Consider the following 18,752-nt stretch of genomic DNA (forward strand, 5'->3'; position numbering starts at 1 on the left):
CCCCCCGCGCCCGGCCGCCTGTGGTTCGGCCGGGCCCCGCCCCGTTGCGCGCGCACGTCAGCCCAGCACCGCCTGACGCCCCGGGACGCCGCCTTACGCCGCTAGCGTAATCGGGGGTGCCGGGGGCGGGCGGGCGCGCGCGGCGCCGGCGCAGCAACGTTGTGAATCGCCGGCTGCGCGGCCGTGAGTGTGCGCTTTTCCCGGGCCCGGTCGCGTCGTTCCGCAGGCATGAGCTACGACCGCGCCATCACCGTTTTCTCGCCCGACGGCCACCTTTTCCAAGTGGAGTACGCGCAGGAGGCCGTGAAGAAGGGCTCGACCGCGGTGAGCGGGGAGGCGGGGCGCCGGGGGCGGCAGAGGCCCGGGCGGCTGGGTGGGGCCCGGGCGCGTCTCGCCGACCCGCTTCCCCGGGGGCCACGCTGACGGGCGCGCAGTGGTTCGGGGCCCAGGGAGGCATGGTGGCCTGGGGCGCACACGGAAGCTGGGACTGGGGCGCCACTGCGAGAAAGGAGCGCCGCAAGCGGCGGTCGCGAGGGCAGGCCGGGCGGCTCTCCAGGAGCCGGCTTCCGCGTATGGCCGAGCGGGGCTGCTGGTGCCTAGACAAGGGCTCTGCTGGCTGCGGGCTCCGCTTCCCCGCGCCGTGTCCAGAGCCGAGCGCGCGCCTGCCGCCGACGCCATCTTGGCGGGAGCCCCTGCGCGGCCTGGGGGGCCTGGGGCGGTGCGAGGGCGCGGGGCTTAGAGAGGCAGGGCCCGGCCCTTGCTAGTTCCCAGGCGCTCCTTGAAGGAGTAGGTGGCTGGGGCGGACAGAGTCTGGACAGCTCCCAGGTAGCCGACTCTCCCCTCCCTGTCGTCCCCCGCCCCCAGAAAGTAGTTGCCCTCCAGGCCCGGGGCGATCTCGAGAACAAAGGGCGGCCGGTGTCGCATCGGCGCTGCAGTTCCCGGGCCGCCGGCGCGGCGGGCAGGCTCCCTCCTGGGTCCGACTGCTGAGTCCTCCCTCTTTGGACCCTGCCCCCGACTCGGGTCCCGTTGCACCTGAGCGGTCTGTCATTTAGGCCGCTGCTTCAGGTGTGAATACCTGTTGTCTTTAGGATAACCTGTCAGTTTATCAGTCAAACTGGATGATGGGTTTTTGTGGTTTTTGTTTTCCTAATCATTTAGTGTTTCAGAGGCCTGAGTAGGCAGAGACGGTTGTGAATTTTGAAGTTTTTTTTATTTCGTGAATCTCGAAATTAAGGCCCCCAAATCCACTTTCTGACCTACCTCAGCTCAGCTTGAAGACTACTGGGGGAATGTCAACTGACACCCCTCCACCGTGGGCCAGCCAGATGGCTGCCTCTGCTTGCCCTGACTGCTGCCTCTGGGCCTGGCCTTTGCAGACAGTTTATGAGAAAGCTCCTTGAAATCTGAAACGCTGCCACATGGTGCTTCTTTGCACGGGGACATGGAAATTTCTAAACATCCAACAGGGCTCGGACCTGGCCCCCCACATTGAAGAATTAGCTGGCCCAGGTGCCTGTAGGGCCAAGGCCGAGGTACCCTGTCCAAACTGAGAGAAGTTGCTTTTACAAGTGATTGTCTCGTTTGTGTCTGCTGTGCTTTGAGTGGGTTAACTGGCAGCCAATGTGGTTGCCCCCCCATGTATTTAAAACGTCTTTTTTTCTGCTGTAGTGTCAGCCGTAAGCAGAGAGCCATGGGTCTCCTGGTAATAGTTGATGTGCTGTTCATCTGATGCCATACCAGGCACTTCTCCACCGCTGTGCACATTGATTTCAAAAGTGCAGGAGGGGAGTTCCTTGGTGGTCCAGTGGTTAGGACTCCGTACTTTCACTGCTGTGACCCAGGCTCAGTCCCTGGTCGGGGAGCTAGGATCCCTTGAGCCTGGTGGTATAATCAAAAAAGAGAAAAAACAAGTGCACAGGAGAGAGAGGGAAGGGTTCGGGTACAGTTTCATAATCACAGCAACACTGCTTTTGGAACACCTGACTTCACTGTTAGGGATTCATGCTCAAGCTTTACAGAGACTCTGATTCACTGGGTTGAAATGACACATGTTCACAAACATATGGATTATATAGCAGTTTTTCCTCAGTTGTGTTGTAACTGAAACTACACATCAGTATTTTAAGGCACAAGGCTAGGTGCCTAGATGGTGATGCCTGGGCTAGCTCTCCCAAAAGTGGATTAAGGCCCACAGTTTGCAGGGTGTGCGTGCCCCGACAGGGGTGTTCACAGGACCATGTTAACATCTGCTCTTAGTGCTGTGTCTCTGGTGGCAAAACCTCTGGTCAGTTTCATAAGTGCCCCGTTGATATTTATTGAAGGTCGGTGTTCGAGGAAAAGACATTGTTGTTCTTGGTGTGGAGAAGAAGTCAGTGGCTAAACTGCAGGATGAAAGGACAGTGCGGAAGATCTGTGCTCTGGATGATAATGTCTGCATGGCATTCGCCGGTGAGTCTGGGGCCAGCACTGTGTCCCTGTCTCTTGGAAGAACGGCCCTCTGGAGGTTAACCTAGTGAAAGGGCTATGGGGGGCATGTGATTGGGTAAACCAGAATCGTTTAAGAGAAAGATTTGGCCTTGAAGAAAAGGGCTGGCCTCAGTTTCAGGGGTATGATCCTCCCCAGGAGGCTGAAGCAGAGGGTCTAAATGAATCAATGGTTCCAAAAAGAGGGGGTGTGCTGTCTCCTCATTGCTGCTGTCAGGAGAAAGGTCAGCTGTCCACAGTTAACCGTGTACCTATGAAGTGGGGCAAGCTGGACAGCGCCCTGCTCTCGGGATGTGCAGTGTTCTTGCACTTATGTGGTTTCACTCATTTCCTCCTTCAGCAGGAAGATCCCAGTTCTCATAGAGACTGACTTGTCAAAGACTTAGTGTGTGTGTAGCCTAGCACCCATAGCTCCTTACCCATGCAGCTTTCTCAGAGGATTTCACAGAGGCTGCTGGTTCCACTGTGGGGCTCAGAGTAACCTTGGTGCTGCCTGTCAGGACCAGTTTTAGAACATGCCCGAGGTTATCTGCTGTCCATTCATGTGATCTGCGCCATCCTTGACAATTGTCCAGATGAGGCATGGCTTAGGGGGCGTTGTCTTTGTGATCCTTGCAGGCCTCACTGCTGATGCAAGAATAGTCATCAACAGGGCCCGCGTGGAATGCCAGAGCCACCGACTGACCGTGGAGGACCCGGTCACCGTGGAGTACATCACCCGTTATATTGCCAGTCTGAAGCAGGTGGGTGTTCCTGCTGTGGCTCGGCTCTGGTGATGAGCTGTGTCCTGGAGCGTCCTGCCACGGGACATCACTGTGGGCAAATCGGAGACTGCACTTGTTCCACAGGCGCAGTCCTAACCTTGACTTCATCTGCAGTTTTATTATTGTGTATCCTTTTCAGTGGCATTTGTGGTGTTTTTATTTAGTGGCCTGGAGTAGTCCAGATTTATATTTCTAGAGGGACATGATGTAGTTTTTGTTTAGTTCTGAATGATCTATCACCAAATAATTGTGAAGGGGCTAAAAGCCACCCCCGCTCTTGGTGAAATCTTGGTCACCTGTGAACCTGGTATGTAGCCAGGTGTCTGCTGTCAAAGTAACTCCAAGGAACCCCAGCTCCACGATGCAGTTCCGTTCTTTCTAAGAATGAAAATGTAGCACAGGAAGGAGGAATGCTGAGAAACCATGGGCTCGTTTCATTTTTCACTTGAATTACAAGTAACCTAAACGTGGGCTTAATTTATTTTCATCCTTTTGTTAAAATGTGTGTTTGGAACACAGTGTGTTTTATTTGCGGTGGGTTCTGGGCAGCCTCCATGAGGAGGCTGCAGTGTCACTGCGTCTCTTTCTCCACTAGCGCTACACGCAGAGCAATGGGCGCCGGCCGTTTGGCATCTCTGCCCTCATTGTGGGTTTCGACTTTGATGGCACCCCTCGACTCTATCAGACTGACCCCTCTGGCACATACCATGCCTGGAAGGTGAGTCCCTGACAAAAAAGGGGCTTGGGGCCATCTTGCCTGTAGAAGCAGTTTTGGAGGCTGTTGGGACCTTGAGCTGGCTTCATCCTATAGAGGGATGTACGCATACACACACGTGCTCATGACACTTGTCATGTGGAAGCCGGGAAATTGTTCAGTGTTGATGTTTGGGAGCAAAGGATAGTGAGCTGTAAGGACACGTGGCGTATGCAAGATGGCCATGTGTCTTTCATTAGAATCCCATTGGTGGGCATGAGCACCAATTCCAAATAGCCCTTTGCAAAAAGAAGCCATGGGGCAGGGTCTCCCCCAGCCTGGCTGCCTCTCCACAGCACGCGGGAGCAGGGTGGCACTGGCTGTCTGTCTCTGGATCGTTGCATTCTGTGCCATGTAACACACATCCCTGTTTCAGGCCAATGCTATAGGCCGGGGTGCCAAGTCAGTGCGTGAATTCCTGGAGAAGAATTATACTGACGAAGCCATTGAAACAGATGATCTGACTATTAAGCTGGTTATCAAGGCCCTTCTGGAAGTAAGTTTGTATTTGAAACCTGGGCAAGATGAAGACACCCATGCTATGGTGGTGATGGTACTTGACCTGGGGAATGGACAGCATGGGACGGAACAGCCTAATGTGTAGGCAACAAGGAGAGGCGCAGGCACTCACGGTACCACCAGGCACCACTTTGGTGCTGTCAGCTCCTTTATACATCTGGGGCAGTCAGGGTACCAAGTGGCTAAGTTGGCCTAGAGTTCAGACTTTCTGAGGCTCAAGCTATTGCTGGAGTCAGAATTAGAAGAACTGGGAATAATGGATGGGAGCTGTGAGGTCTTAGAGTTTGTCAAGACCTTGGAGGTGCTGGGGGTGAAGCCAGAGAGGCGGAGGGGGATTACAGCTTTAAGGCTAGGCTGGGGCCCAGGCATCAGGCCTCGGTGATAGGGCAGGCTGCGAGCAGTTGGCAGGGCCCTGAGTCCATCTGCCCGCAGGAGGAGGGACAGCAAGCCTGCCCAAACCCAGCTGTGCCAAGATCAGAGGAGTGCCGATAGCTCACAAGGCTGCATCAGTGGGCAGCCGGGGCACCCCGTGTCCACCCCTCCCCTTGTGCAGCAGTTCTGGGTTCAGGTTCACGGGGCACCAAGTCTGGTTGAGGTGGGTGAGGTGTCTGATGCTCTTTTCTCCCCTCAAAGGTGGTTCAGTCAGGTGGCAAAAACATAGAGCTTGCTGTCATGAGGCGAGATCAACCCCTCAAGGTAATCACCAAGTTGGTTTGCTGTCCTTCTCTTTGGGTGTGTTCCCAGTGGTCAGGGCAGGGGGCAGTGCATGTTCAGAACCGCTCTAGCGCCAAGAAGTGTTCTTTCCAAGGGTCCCCACACAAGTGGAAAAGAAAGCATTCCCACATTGACCATCTACACGCTGGTTCCACCTTGTCCCCTTGGTCGGCCACATGTGGCTTCGCTCTCCTGTAAAAGCAGCCAGAGGGGGCATCTGGGACTTAGGTTTGGGGGCACCTTGTGTGGCTAATCATATACTATTCCTTTGGTAGATTTTAAATCCTGAAGAGATTGAGAAATACGTTGCTGAGATTGAGAAAGAAAAAGAAGAAAATGAAAAGAAGAAACAAAAGAAAGCATCATGATGAAATGAAATTTTGCTTGTAACGATTTTTAAATTCAAATCATGGCTGATTTCCAAAAGGATACATATGCGTTTCCATTCCACTTATCCATACTGTCCAAGTGTCCTACAATAAATTTGCCTATTTTTTAACCTTTCTTTCAGAGGTGATTGCATCTTTAAGGTGTATGGCTAGCTCTTTAGGGAACTTGTTCACTTTGGGTCTCTGGAACATTCCTTTCTGCTCCTCACCAGGGTCTAAGACAAGGTGATGGTTGAGTGGGATCCCTCCCTTGGGATTTGTGGAAAGGCTGTACAGGGCAGTAGACAAGAGGCACCATGGAGGCAGAAACTTGGGGTTTCTCCAGTTTAAGGGTTTTAGACACAGAATGACCATTTCTTCTCACACTTTGTTGTAGTCCTTGATGAATGTATGACATCAGGACACAAGGACAGACTGCGCTCAGTTTAAACCTGGAGCTCACTTTGCAGCGCAGCTCCAGAACTGGTCTTGAATTTCTGGTTCTAGTAAATCAGGTCAGCATTCCTGTTTTGATCCTTAAGACTTCTGGTTCCTACCCCCACCCCCTTTTTAACCAGAAAGATTATCCTTCTTTTAGCTTCCAGCCCACTTAGAGAGTAAGTGATGGTCCTAAACTTTGCCTGGGTAGAAGAACCACTTCCACCCCCTTTGCCTGCATAGCTTTCTGCCTCTTGTGGGCTCTACTACCAGCTTTAGCAATGGCATTGCCTTTTGGCTTCCAGTACTGCAGGAGAACCCAGAGAGCTCTCTTGAGTCTCTGGGCTGGTGGTCTCTTCTGACTGCACTGGTAGTACTCCAGGGCTCTGCTCTGTCTCGTCTGTGGCTTTTCTTGAACTGAGTTCTCGGTTCAGTGGATTATATCCACCCATCAGACTCCTGAAGAGTACAGGGTGATCCAGGGGCAGGACTTGGCATTTTGACTGCTGAGGGCCCCCCCCATTCATTCATTCACTCCCTGATTGGGAACCTAAGATCCCATAAGCCACACAGCACAGCCAAAACAGTGAAAAGGCCTCGATACATTGTAAACTCAGCCTGAAGTGTCACAATGATTGTCAGTTTAAATTTTTAATAGCAAGGTTGGTCATAGGTGGTAAACTGACAACTATATTTAGAATCTCTAGCAGAGAAATACTTGTTGAGCTTGAGTGTGGAGTCACCTACCTAGTTTAGAACTAGTGTTTAGGCTGGTTGTATCCAGCAGGTCAACTGTGGAAGGTATTTATTTTTCACTGGTCAAAGGTGTCAGTCGCCCGAATGGAAAGTTGCCAAGAATTTGTTCAAATTCTGCAACTACCACCAGGGCTCAGGACCTGCTAGAAGTGGTGGACTGCCCAGAAGAGGACGTTGGCCAGAACACAAGGCTTGGTCCACCTGCTGCCTGGCCCTGCCCTGAGACTGCCTTTGAGAAACCACCTGCATGCCCATTAACAGTGATGTGAGGCGCTTCCACCTCGAAGTGGCCAGATCTCTGCTTTTCTCTGTGGTCCAAAGGTCCAGCCCTGTAACACGTTATAAAGCATCAACATGAAGTTCTAGGGGTGTGGAAGCTGCATTAAGGTAGCAAGCCTTCTGAAGCTGGTTCTTTAAACCAGTGTCCCAAGCGTCCAGAGAGCAGGATCACTCACCCCAAAAGGGCCTGGCTGATGGCCCACACCCAGACTGACCAGGTCTTGCTCACAGCACCAGGTGTCCCCAGAGATCTGACCAGCTCAAGGCCTGAACAGCACACGCACAGCATGCATGTGGGACAGGCATGTTAACCCTGATGTAATTTAGGCAACAGAATCAACAGGACTATTTCTAGAGCAAGAGAAGAGTTTTAAAGGTTTGCGTGTTTATTTATAATTACAAGTTTACATTACTCCAACAGAGCAACCCCATTGCTATGCTCTAATTCTTAGCCATGAAGTCCTACAAAAATAAACCTAAGCTTTTACAGTAACGTAATACAGAACTAAAACCTTTATGCCTACTTAAAGGGATTTAGTTACGAAGGTGCTTATGTTCACCACAATGCCCTGTCAGAGGGAACATGCTTCTACTAAAGGTCTCATGCAACGAATTTATATTCCCACCCTCCCCTCCACCTACCAGTAAAACAAAAACATGGAACTATTTACAACTGAGAAGAAATAATGCTCTCGGTCAATCGACCTCGCAAAAAAAAAAGACTGGCTCATTTCCAAGTGGATGAGACACCGAACAGTGTTCTGCCTGAGTCCACCACTGACTGGCCCGGGTCAGGGACTGGCAAAAACAGGCACGCCACAGAGGGGCTTGTCCTGGGTGTTCACCCCCAACCCCGGTTCCTACAGAACCACACTCCAAGTGACAGCTCACCACAGGAGCCCCCCCCCCCAACCCCACCAGCCCCTACCTTGACATTGCCCCTTGGGATATCAGGGTCATCTGCTTTGCTTAAACAACATGATCTGTGGGACACCGCACTTTTCCCTGCCCTAGGCCCACCCGCCCCCACATGCCCCCGTGCTGGCCGTGCCCAGCTCCTGGGCCCCACCTGTGGCAGTGGGGGTGCCAGGCCAACAGCATCCGCGGCCAGTTGAGTTACAGAGATGCATTTGGCTGCTGCATTTGCCAAATGAAATTTGGTTCCACCTTAAAGTCAAAGCTGTCCAAGAAAGGTCACAAAATGAGGATCACGCTTTCGCTCCAGAACCTTTCTACAGATCACCAAAACCTTACAATCAGGCTGTGCACAACTAAAAAGGAAAAATAGGCTAGGACACCTCAAAGCGGTCTCCCATGTACACTTCCCCAAACAAGAGGTTCTAACCCAGACCACATCCAAGTTCAGTCCAAAACTTAAGTAGTAGTGTGGAACTTTCCAAACTCAGTAAACGAAGTGACCATGTCTCTCCCAGTAAGTGCAGCGTTCTCCATCGTCCTCGTAGACACGGCCTGGCACCCGTGCCGCTTCAGCAAGAGCCTTCGAGAAGACATGACACCTGGTTAGTGTCTCACCGGGCAGCTCCCCAGCCCAAGCCCAGCACATCCTGGCTTCCAATGAAGAATGTGCTACTCAACCTTCCCCCGACCCCAAGTCAGCCAACACAACTTGAGGTCATTGCTTTTGTCCACACTGGGGGTCGGGAGGCAGCTCCAGGTCCCACCTGCAGCTCACGTACCATCCAGACCCCAAGGGGCACACGTGATCCCTCGACCTAGTTAAAGATGCAGACTCGGGGGCACTGCAGGGCCAGGCTGGGTCTAGCCCCAGCTTGTAATCATCTCTCCTGACTGACCACACTAGAGGAGGAAACACCCCACCCTTCCGTGCCTGGACCCTCACTTTGACAACCTGGGGCCCGAGTCCTACCGTCCCTGAGAGCCCCCCAAGTGATTCATTAAGATTAATGGGGCCCAGTTTGGCCACGATGCTGAAGGATCACGAAGCCCCCTCACTTACCTTTGGCTGCCTCGTTACACCCTGCCGGTCCCAGCTCTGTGGGAAGTCGGGTTACGGCGGGTTGCACCGTTGCCCCTGCCCCCTCGAAATCCACCCCGGAAACTACGGCCTCGGAGGAACCTCCCTGACACTCCGAAGGTCTCCGTGTTGAGCTTCCTCTCCTCAGCCCACGTCGTCCGCCTGGAACTGAACCACAAACGAAAAACGTGAAACTGACTGCAGCAGACAGCTCCTCACACAGCCTGGGGAGGAAGGAGGACAGATGGTGACTCATCACTGGAGCCATGGGGGGCGGGGGGGTGGGGGCAGCGGCAATCCAGTCAGGACCGGCAATCCAGTCAGGACCGTGGAGCTGGAGCCTCTGCACTGCAAGAGTTCCCAGGCCTGTTTCCCACTGGACAGGTCTCTCACACCTGCAACCTCTTAAGGCCAGCACAAGGCCGCTATGTGCTCGGGGAGGGGAGACAAGAGCCTTTTCCTTTCCTTTCTGCTGCACCCCCAGCGCCCACTACTAGAGTAACGAAGGGACCTGAGTGTCCACACCATGCTCATCCTGTAGACTCCATTTACTGTCTAGCACGTTCCTGGGCAGCACAAGGCATCAGCTGTTGGGTATTAAAAACAAAGCACATACGAGTTCCCGGCCTCAAGCCATCAGGTTTAAGAAAACCGTGGACACCCTTGCCAGCTGCCTAGGTGGCAAGGGCCTCAAGCCAGCAAGGTCAGACCAGGAAGCAGGCCCAGGCGAGGTGGTACAGAACTGAACATCAGCAGTACCAGCAGGGAGCACTTTCCACCCCCACCTTGACGGGGAAAGGGCAGCTAAGCAAAGAGGTGCCTGGACCTGGGTGAGATCACTCTAGCACCAGTGACCACCCAGGCTCCCAGGCCCCCACTTACTGCTGGTGCCACTGGGGCTACTGTATGCATGATGGTAAAACTGTGAATGGGGGCCCCAGAGATCTGCCCTGAACCTGAGATCTGGGTTTGGTCTCCATGGGAGCATGCCCTAGTCTCAAGAGCGCAGGTACACCAGCTCCACACCAGCTCCCCGAGGGCTTGCCTGGTCCCTCAGACCCCCAACCTGGTTTTGAGTTCAGAGGAGATGTTGTCAAAGAAGGACTTGGACTTGTCGTAGTAGCAGTTGGGCCCCAAGTGGTCCTCCTCAGCAGGGGCCTCGTCACTCTGGGTCACCACAGCCAGGTCCTTCTCTTCCCCTTTCTCAGCTTTGTCATCTGCACAGAGAAGCGGAGCACTGAGATGCCAGGGAGCAAACCAAGCCCCTTCTGCCAGGACAGGTCCCCACTGCACCACTCTGGCTGACTGAGGCTTTGGGAAACGCCCGGGAGTGTTCTGCACTGAGTGAAAGCTCTTCTGCTCCTCAGGGCTGGTCTCTTTCACCTCACACTGTCCCAGGCCCTGCAGTCTGCTCTTGTCCCCGCTCCAGACTCCTCTCCTTGCCAGGAATTCCTTATATGACAGGCACGCCTTCCCACTGACCACCATTCCCAGCTGCCCCTCACCCCCAGCTATCTTTCCTTGACCCACTCTATGGACACTCCTGCGGAGAGGGCAAATTTTCAGACCTTTAAAATTCAGTTTCTTCTTAAATTCCTTGTCCAGCTCTTCTCGGTTGAACTGGGCATTTGCACTCTCAAAATCAAAGTCACCTTCAAACTTGATTGTGTTTTCCTTGATGTTAGTTGGACGGCTTTGCCCTCTGGAGCGGTTCCTTGTTCGTCTGTTCCCTGTGAGAAGAAAGGGTGGCCTTGGCTGGTAAGCCACTAACCCAACATTGCTCAGCGTGAAACAGTAGACCAAGAGGGACAGGATACATGGAAGCCACCGCTGAACCCGGCCCCCTTAAACTGTCGCCCACGGGAAGCAGGCAGGAGCAGAGAGCAGAGCAGGGCCCCCAGAACTCTAAGTGGTGACCGCTGTTACCTGAGCGCCGCCTCTGAGGCCTTCTGTTCTCGTCGTTCACCTGCCCTTGCGTTTGCACAGCTGCTGGCTGAACGACATCTAAGGCGCAAAAGGGAAGAGTTAAGGCCAGCGCCCGCAGAGGCAGAGCCCAGCAAGGGACGTGGGTGGCACCCCCAGGGGACACGTGGCAAGAGGCTGCCCTGCAAAGCCTATAGGGCTTGTGAGGTGTGGGGCCGGGGGGGTCTAGTTAAAAAAATAGAGATCCCCCCAGGAAGCGCTGTGCCTATGAGAACATGAATAAAGACCAGGCGAGAAAGCAGTTAAGTACCGGTGGTGGCCTTGCTGCTGGGTGGGGCCGGGCGCCCGTTGAGCTGCATGCCCACGGTGCCCTTACCAGGTAACAGCTTCTTGGAGTTCAAGTTATCAAGAGATCCAGTTTGGACGGCCTGCTCCACCATGGGGCTCTTGCCAACTGAGACAGACGGAAAGCTGGCTCCTGAGTTGAGGAGAAGAGGATTTAAAAATGGAGAAAAGAAGCAAGCCTCACACCCCGCACCCCGATACTTGTCTCCCAGATGGTGAATGAGGCAGGAGAGGAAGGCAACCGCCTTGAGAAATTCTACCAAACGCAGCACAGCCCCGACCTGTACCATCCCCTGCATTGAGTCTAGGCAGCAACAAAGCCAGCAGGCTCCCGTAGTTAGGGCACCCCGAGGAGGGAAACCCTTACCACCACGAACACCTCTCAAGTGCCTTAGAAAACGCTTCCCCCAAACCACATAAGCTCTAACCCCGTGGGGGCTTGACAGTCCTGAGATGCTGGTGAATTCACGGTCTGAGAATGTGTTTCACTCTGGGCCCTGCTGGACAAGAACCATCTCAGTCTGGCATCTTCCACAAAATGCAGTGGTCAGCCTTTGAAGTTAAAAATGCTAGAACACGGTCATTTTTGCTTAAGGCACAATAAAATCAAAAAGGATGAAGCGATGAGAGCTGACTATAGAGAAGTGACAGCCTGCGCTCCTCCTGTGAAGGCTCCTTATTAAGAGCCCAGGGTTCCCAGGCTGCCCCTGGAGCAGGCACTGCAGGGGTCTTTCCCCACCCCAAGGCATCCCCAGGCCTGAGGGCAAGAGAGAAGCCCCGGAAGCCAATCTTGGCAGAATTCCCAGCTGGAAGGAGGGGCTCAGCCACAAGAGGAGGCCAGAGGGGAGGTCAGGCCGTCTCCCCTCCCGCGTTCCTGTGGGCACTGTTCAACAGACGGCTGAAGACTAGGTGGAGGCGCACAGACTTCTGGGACAGAATGAGCCCTAACCATGGAGTAGCCATGTTCGGAGGAGCAGCCCAGCACACATGAGCACAGGACAGTCTACCTTCTGCTCCACACACAACAGAAACGACGGTCAGAAATTCCTGGTAAAGATCAGAAGTACTCAGAAGCCAGGCCCTACACACAGGTACTTTTTTTAATTTTGGCCACACCACAAAGCATGCAGGATCTTAGTTTCCTGACCAGGGATCGAACCTGTGCCTCCTTCAGGGGAAGCACGAATTCTTAACCATTGGACTACCAGGGAAGTCCCCACACTGGTACTTCTAAGTGTTCTCTGTGGTGGCATTAATTAACCTAGACCACTTCCTCTGACAATCGCGTCACTGAGCATGGCCTTCCCGCAACAAGACACAGCTGCGTCCTACCCACCCTGTAACCAGACTGGGCAAGAACCTTGGGCTTGTTTGCCTTTCACAAAAACAGACCAGTCAAACTATCTTGCCCTTAGAGCAGTTCTAAGAGCCCTAAGAACCACCAACTATCTCAGGCAATTTTTAAGTGGGGAAAACCCATCACTACAGCCATAGCTCAGATCCTCTGGCATCCATGCAGGAAAGCAACACAAGCAGGTTAACAGACTGACAGTAGTTGTGGGCTATAACGGAAGCCCCAGGCACCACTGTGGACCGAGTCTCTGCAGTGGTGAGGGCGGCACACAGCGCTCTCTTGTCAGATTGCTGGTGAAAGGAGAAGGCCCAGAAAGGTCAAGAAACTCCCCCAAGTGCAGGCACCCGGCAGACAGGTTGCACAAACCAGTGTTAATAAGCCAAGGATCAGGCCCACTGTTCACCTGGTCCACAGCTCAGGTTGGCCACCCAATTTTAATGGTGCTTCTTTCCCCAAAGATAGCTGAGGCCCCCGATTCCTCATGCCCTGGGTGGTGAGGAAAGCGCCACACGGATCCCAGAGCAGCAGGCGATCGCCCTGCAGTCTTCCCCACCAGAAACCCCAGAAAAGGGCCTTCTGAGCAGAGATAATAACGGTATAGGTGGCAACAGGCCCGGGACTCAGGACGAGTGAACGAAGTGCACTGCCGGTTCTTTCTAATCAGTCATTTAAAACTGTGGGAGTCATTACTCCAGGATCATGTGCAGAACCACACAGAAGCACTTGAACTGATCCATGGGCTCAGCAAGTTATTTGCTACAGCTACTGTCATTCTGGGCTACTGGTTTACCCCTCGCTCTTAGCTCGCAACACAGCATGCAGTTTTCCAAAACTGCTGTTACCCTTGGAAGTGAGCTGGTGTGGCTCTGAGGACATGTCAAGCTCTGAAACAGGTTGTGGAGATGGAGAAGAACTAGGGCTGGAAGCCGCGGCTGAGGCTGGAGGGCTTACCAACTTTTCTAAAAGAAGATAAAGGAGACAAGAGCAAACAAGAAAGCACACAGGTGAGTAAGGAGAGACTCTGCTCGCACCCAGCAGGCTCTTTCACGGGGCACTCTGATCACACAAGCCTCATCTAGGAAAAGGGAGCCAGGTGAGAAGGGCTCCTGCACTGGGGGAGCAGTGGTCAAGACAGCAGGATTCTTACAAGCATGACTCATGAGCGAAGTAGGCAATGCCTGCAACTCTGTGGTCTGAATACACTGCAAACCTATGGCCAGGTAACCCTCAGTCTATGCGTGTAGAGGAGAATTTACTGAGCCGTGGGGGAAATTTCACTTTTGAGCAAAGCACTGACAGGAGAATGATAAAAGGATAGAATAGGTGGGTGTTGCATTTAACTTTTATATTTATAGGCTGACAAATGTGTAAGTGGTTAGAACTCATCTGTAATTACACGTATCAGTTATTTCTTCCTTGAAGCAGACGTACCACAACTTCCACCCAGACACAGGCTATTTTAAAGGAATTCTGATTCGATTCATCTGTTTCAAAACTCATACTGCTGCCTCTCATTCATTTGAGGAATTACTAATTTCTCACTAGCTGAAGGGGCACTGAGAAAGGTACATTACGCAGTGTGCACTACAATCTGGATGTGACAAGAATACAGTGTCCCCACCACCAGGGTCTGTGCCCATCACCTGGATGTCAGCACAGGCAGTTCACAGGTGGCAAAGGTTACTCACCTAAACCCAAGGAAGCGGCATACTGCTGGCTAAGCAGGGAGCTGGCGGCCAGCTGGCTGTAGGGCGGCATCCCTCGGAAGGGGCTGTAAGGCACGTGTGGCTGGAAGGAGGAGGCCGAGCCCGAGCCCAGGGAAGACTGAGCAACGAGACACACAGGTGAGAGCAGCGCAAGGCCTCCCATCACCCTGCCTGGAGAGCACCGTGCAGACCAGCAAAGGCAGCCAGGCTGTCGGCCTGTGTTCGCAGAGGCTGAAGCGGCACCGAGGCGCATGAGCCTCCAAGATGGTCTCAGGGAGCTCAGAACTGCCCTTTCCATACTTTATCCCCAGCTACACCAGTCTATGAAATTCGAACACGATCTTCTCCTAACACTATGAACCCCTCTAATGGCCCCCCGCTGCCTATGACTAAAAACTCAGAGGACCAGGGGCATCGACTTCCCCCAACATTCAGGGGCCCAGCTGTGCCGCTAGGGAACTGTCTTCACGCATCTCCTCTCTGGCTCCCCACCTTCAGGTAGACTGGTGCCTGGGCCCCACTGTCTCTCAAGGACTTGCTCAGGTACTTCCTTCTTGTCAGCTTCCTAGGGACACTCATTCCAAACCTTTCCAACGTCTGGCCTGGCGCTTCTTTACGGGCTCCACAGCCCAGAGTGCAAGCTCCTACCTCCCAGGGGGCATGCTCAGCCCAGAGCCTCCTGCAGTGTGAACCCCAACAGAGTCAGTGACTGTCGAAGTTTACAAGTCAAGAAAGTATCAGCCTGGGCTCCCTAGTAATCCAGGGCAAATGCCCTAACGCAGCAGGCAGGCATGTGGCGTGAGACCTCCAACGTCAATGTTCCACAACTCTGAATTCAACGCCTGGACAGTGTGGAAAGAGCGAGTTCCACTGACCCAAGTCCCTCCAAGCATCTCTGCTGCTCATAGCACGCCACTGGGGCTTCAGGCTTTCCCAACCCGACACTAAGGACAAGCCCCCCAGGTGCATATCAGTAATTTCCCCTAGAAGCATCTTGCCCCAACCCCTCCCAGCACACCCACCTCCCCCTTCAGTACACCCCACTGCATGCTAGAGAAGCTTAAGACCTCCCACAGAACACCAACCGCCTAGACAAAAATTCAACTACTTTTCATGAAAAGATCATTTTTTGAGTTGAGCACTCTGGCCAGACGACACCAAGTTCCACTTGGAAACCAGCACCTCTTAGAAACAATGTCCACAACAGAAACACAGCGAGGCACTTACTTGAACGATAGCAGGATCCTGAGGGAGCGTGTGCTGAGCTTTCGGAGGTTCACACACAGTAATATCTTTGATATCACTTCCCCGGAAGATGATGTACTCATAAATCTCCTCTCTAGGGGGGGCAGGCCTATCTGTGGGACGGTCTTCAGTACCAAAGGACCTCACTTAGGGGTTGAGAAAAAGAAGGGTTAATTTGTTGTCCTCAACCAAGTGCATTCAATCAGTCCCCTCCTAGGAGCCATCCACAGCACCCAGTTTCCACGTTTCAACTAACACCCACCCACAATTATCAATGGAGAAGATGCCATTATCAACTGACAAGACCCCAGCTGTCGAAGCTCCAAAAAGTCCTAGGTCACAAAGGACAAGGAAAGATTCATGAAGCTCAATGTTCTCACTTTCAAATACAAGCCAGCACTCTCACAAAATGAGTCGTCTGGTTTGCAGAACCCCCGTTCACGTCTGACTTAGCAGATTAAACGGCCCCAAAGCTGCTTTTTGATTGAAACTTCACGACACATCAGCCCTGGGGAGTCTGTTTTCAACTGAGAAAAGCTGTGGGTTGAGTGCTATCCCCACCCTTCTGTCCACAACCAGCCTGGGAGGAGCTGGTAGAGAAACAATGGGGGGGGGCCCTGAACATGGATGCCCACCAGCAGTGTCACCGTCTCCTAGAGGAACTTCCTAGGGGATTAATCCTTAATGGCAGGGTTCAAGGAGCCCAAGCAAGTGTCTCCTCCTGGGATCTCTGAGGCACAGATGGGCTTGAGGCTGCCTCTAATTTGAGCACACTGAGGACCAGGGACTACTCTGGGCCTCAGGTTTTCCAACCAGGGTCTCAGGCCAAATGCAGTCAAAAAGTACAAATTATAATCTTATAATACTAGTTAGTAATTAGTACTTATACTAACACGATACTAACAGTACTTGTATCAACACCTCCTGGAGCAACGCATCCATCCAAAAACTTAACAACTAGTCTTTGGAGGACCTATTCCCAGAGCTGGAAACTGACTGCGACCTAAAGGCCTGGGGCTCTAACACAGGAGCGTCCGCGCTACGCCTTGACCCTTGAAGCCCATCACAATGTCCTTAGCCTAACAAGACCCACCAACCACACGGGGCTTCTGTAGACCTGGCTGCACGCAGCACTTATAGGAGGCAGGGGAACCACACTAGTTACCTTCCCGGAGGATGAAGACAAAGGAACTTTGGGGCCACCTCCTGCCTCAACACACTCAGAAAGACTCTGGGCTCCAGCAGAGGCACAATGCAGCCATCTTTCCCCTAGTCTCCCAGGACTTCAGTGGGGTTACCAGCGCCCGCAGGGAGGGGTCTGTCACCAAGGGATAAACCCACACACCAAACGTCTGAATTAGAGTAGGAAGGCGCTTTCAAACGGAGCACCTAGCCACAAACCGATGCTCTTATCCTGGCAGGAGAATCCATTAAGACGTGGTATTTGTTCAGGCTCAAGGCCCCAGCTGCTTAATAGGTTCCAGAAGGGCTTGCAGGAGTCGTTTTCTCACCCCCTGCCCCCACAGCGTCCCGGAGAGGCCCGGCGAGACTCGGGTCTGCCCACTCTCCCATCCCTCCCTTCCCCTCCCCTCCCCCCAGGGACCAGGTTTTCTCGGCGCCCGCGGCCCTCGGCCCTTCCAGCAACGCCGAGCCCCCACCTATAGAGGTGGGCTACGCCACCAAGGAGAACGGGGGGCGGCGCCGCGGGAGCTGGACCCGCCCCCACCTCCCCACCCCAACTCCGGGCTGCGCGGGGCGGCCGCTCACAATTACGCCGCCTCCGGGGCCGGGGGAGCCCATTGTGCGGGTCGAGCCCCGGAGGGCTACAGCGGGACAGGGGCGGAGGCCGGGGGCGCCGCGGGGGGCGCGGACCGGATGCGGGGGCGCGCAGGGGGGGCGGGGGGAGGGGCACCCCGGGGGGGGGTTGAGGCGGGACTGGGGAAGGGGCGCGCTGGTGAGGTGGGGGTAGGGCGGGGGCGCGGACCCGGCTGTTGGCGGGGCTGGGGGCCGGACGGTTGGGGCGGCCGCGGGGCGCTACCTTTGGCGAGCGCCACGGTGGAGTTGTCCGTGTCGATGGTGTAGAGGATGCCCTCGTAGCGGATTTGTGCCTTGGAGATGAGGCTGATCTTGCTGCCCAGGTACGGGGTGCCCGAGGAGCCGCTCATGGCGGCGGCCGCCCGGCCGGGCTTGGCCCGCTCGCCTCCGCGCGGTCGCCTCGTCGCCCTCTCCTCGGCCTCGGCGCCGCCTCACCGCCGCGCGAGGGCCTGCGCGGGGACCAGCGAGCGAGCGGCGGCGGCGCGCGGCCGGGGGCTCTGAGGGGAGCGCGGGGGAGGAGGGGCCACAGCAGCCACATCCGGGGCCTGCGCCGCCACGCCCCGCCCCCACACGCTGGCCGCCCATTGGATCGCCTCGCCGGCCTCCCTTTAAATATGGCCGTGCCGCCGGCCTGGGGGCGGGCCCGCGATCTGCTCCTGCGCAGCTCGCGCCACCAGCCCGGGCGGGCTTTTCCCTGCTTTCCGTCCCACTTCTCGGCTGGCTCCCGGCGGGCCCCGCGCAGGGTGGTAGCACGAGACGCGACTGGCAGGACTGGGGGAGGGGTGGGAATCGGCCGGGGCGGAGCGCGCGTGCGCGGGAGGGGCGGGGCACACGTGTGGCGAAGGGGCGGGGCGCCAAGTTCTGCCTGCGCCGCGTGCTAATCTTCTCGCCATCCAGGGGCAGGGAGCCAGTGGACAGTCTTCACGGCTCTCAGTTTCCTCTTTATAGCAGCTTGCCGGACATCTTTCCCCGGCCCTGGGCAGGAAGGCCAGCGTGCGCCTCAACTCTCCCGTTCCCCAGGGGTGAAGATTAGGGGCTCCCTTCCTCGGGGAGTGACGGGGGCCGAGGTCACTGACCAAGGAAGTCGGGGTCACTGCCCGTGGGGTGAAGGTGGGAGGCCGGGGAGGTCTCTTCCTTGAGGGTAGAAGGTAGGAGGCAGGCCATAATCATTGCCTGCGGGGTGGAGGCGAAGGGTCGTGGGGGAGGGTCTCTTCCTCGGGCGGAAGAAGACAGGTGATCAAGGTCACTGCCTAGGAGGTTAGGGTGGGGGCTGCCCCTCGCGCGTGGGGCGC

General features: G+C 54.9%; 2 protein-coding genes across 4 annotated transcripts; one reads left to right on the forward strand and one right to left on the reverse strand.

The window, feature by feature from the left end:
• Positions 83-5,740, forward strand: PSMA7 (proteasome subunit alpha 7). Of its 2 annotated transcripts, XM_018057595.1 has the most exons (7): positions 83-324; positions 2,322-2,448; positions 3,103-3,227; positions 3,844-3,966; positions 4,379-4,498; positions 5,155-5,217; positions 5,511-5,740. In XM_018057595.1, exons 1-7 carry the CDS (start codon positions 229-231, stop codon positions 5,601-5,603), a joined length of 747 nt encoding a protein of 248 aa, XP_017913084.1. In that variant the 5' UTR covers positions 83-228; the 3' UTR covers positions 5,604-5,740. The 2 variants fall into 2 exon arrangements, with proteins under 2 accessions (XP_017913084.1, XP_017913083.1); XM_018057594.1 differs by having other exon boundaries at positions 5,155-5,554.
• Positions 7,439-17,940, reverse strand: LSM14B (LSM family member 14B). Of its 2 annotated transcripts, XM_018057596.1 has the most exons (10): positions 17,684-17,940; positions 15,628-15,791; positions 14,383-14,518; positions 13,537-13,653; positions 11,306-11,473; positions 10,999-11,076; positions 10,641-10,802; positions 10,139-10,289; positions 9,055-9,240; positions 7,439-8,574 (listed from the first exon to the last, which is right to left on the reverse strand). In XM_018057596.1, exons 1-9 carry the CDS (start codon positions 17,808-17,810, stop codon positions 9,069-9,071), a joined length of 1,275 nt encoding a protein of 424 aa, XP_017913085.1. In that variant the 5' UTR covers positions 17,811-17,940; the 3' UTR covers positions 7,439-8,574; positions 9,055-9,068. The 2 variants fall into 2 exon arrangements, with proteins under 2 accessions (XP_017913085.1, XP_017913086.1); XM_018057597.1 differs by lacking the exon at positions 13,537-13,653.

Source organism: Capra hircus, chromosome 13 (assembly GCF_001704415.2).
Source record: "Capra hircus breed San Clemente chromosome 13, ASM170441v1, whole genome shotgun sequence".
Lineage (NCBI taxonomy): Eukaryota > Metazoa > Chordata > Mammalia > Artiodactyla > Bovidae > Capra > Capra hircus.

Excerpts from the sequence above, each read along its gene's own strand:
- PSMA7 (XM_018057594.1), top strand. The coding sequence starts at position 229 with ATGAGCTACGACCGCGCCATCACCGTTTTCTCGCCCGACGGCCACCTT. Across the intron at positions 2,449-3,102 it reads TGTCTGCATGGCATTCGCCG|GCCTCACTGCTGATGCAAGA; the intron begins GTGAGTCTGGGG and ends TGATCCTTGCAG. Across the intron at positions 4,499-5,154 it reads TTATCAAGGCCCTTCTGGAA|GTGGTTCAGTCAGGTGGCAA; the intron begins GTAAGTTTGTAT and ends CTCCCCTCAAAG.
- LSM14B (XM_018057596.1), bottom strand. The coding sequence starts at position 17,810 with ATGAGCGGCTCCTCGGGCACCCCGTACCTGGGCAGCAAGATCAGCCTC. Across the intron at positions 13,654-14,382 it reads TGCCGCTTCCTTGGGTTTAG|AAAAGTTGGTAAGCCCTCCA; the intron begins GTGAGTAACCTT and ends ATCTTCTTTTAG. Across the intron at positions 11,474-13,536 it reads ACACCAGCTCACTTCCAAGG|GAGCCAGCTTTCCGTCTGTC; the intron begins GTAACAGCAGTT and ends TCCTCAACTCAG.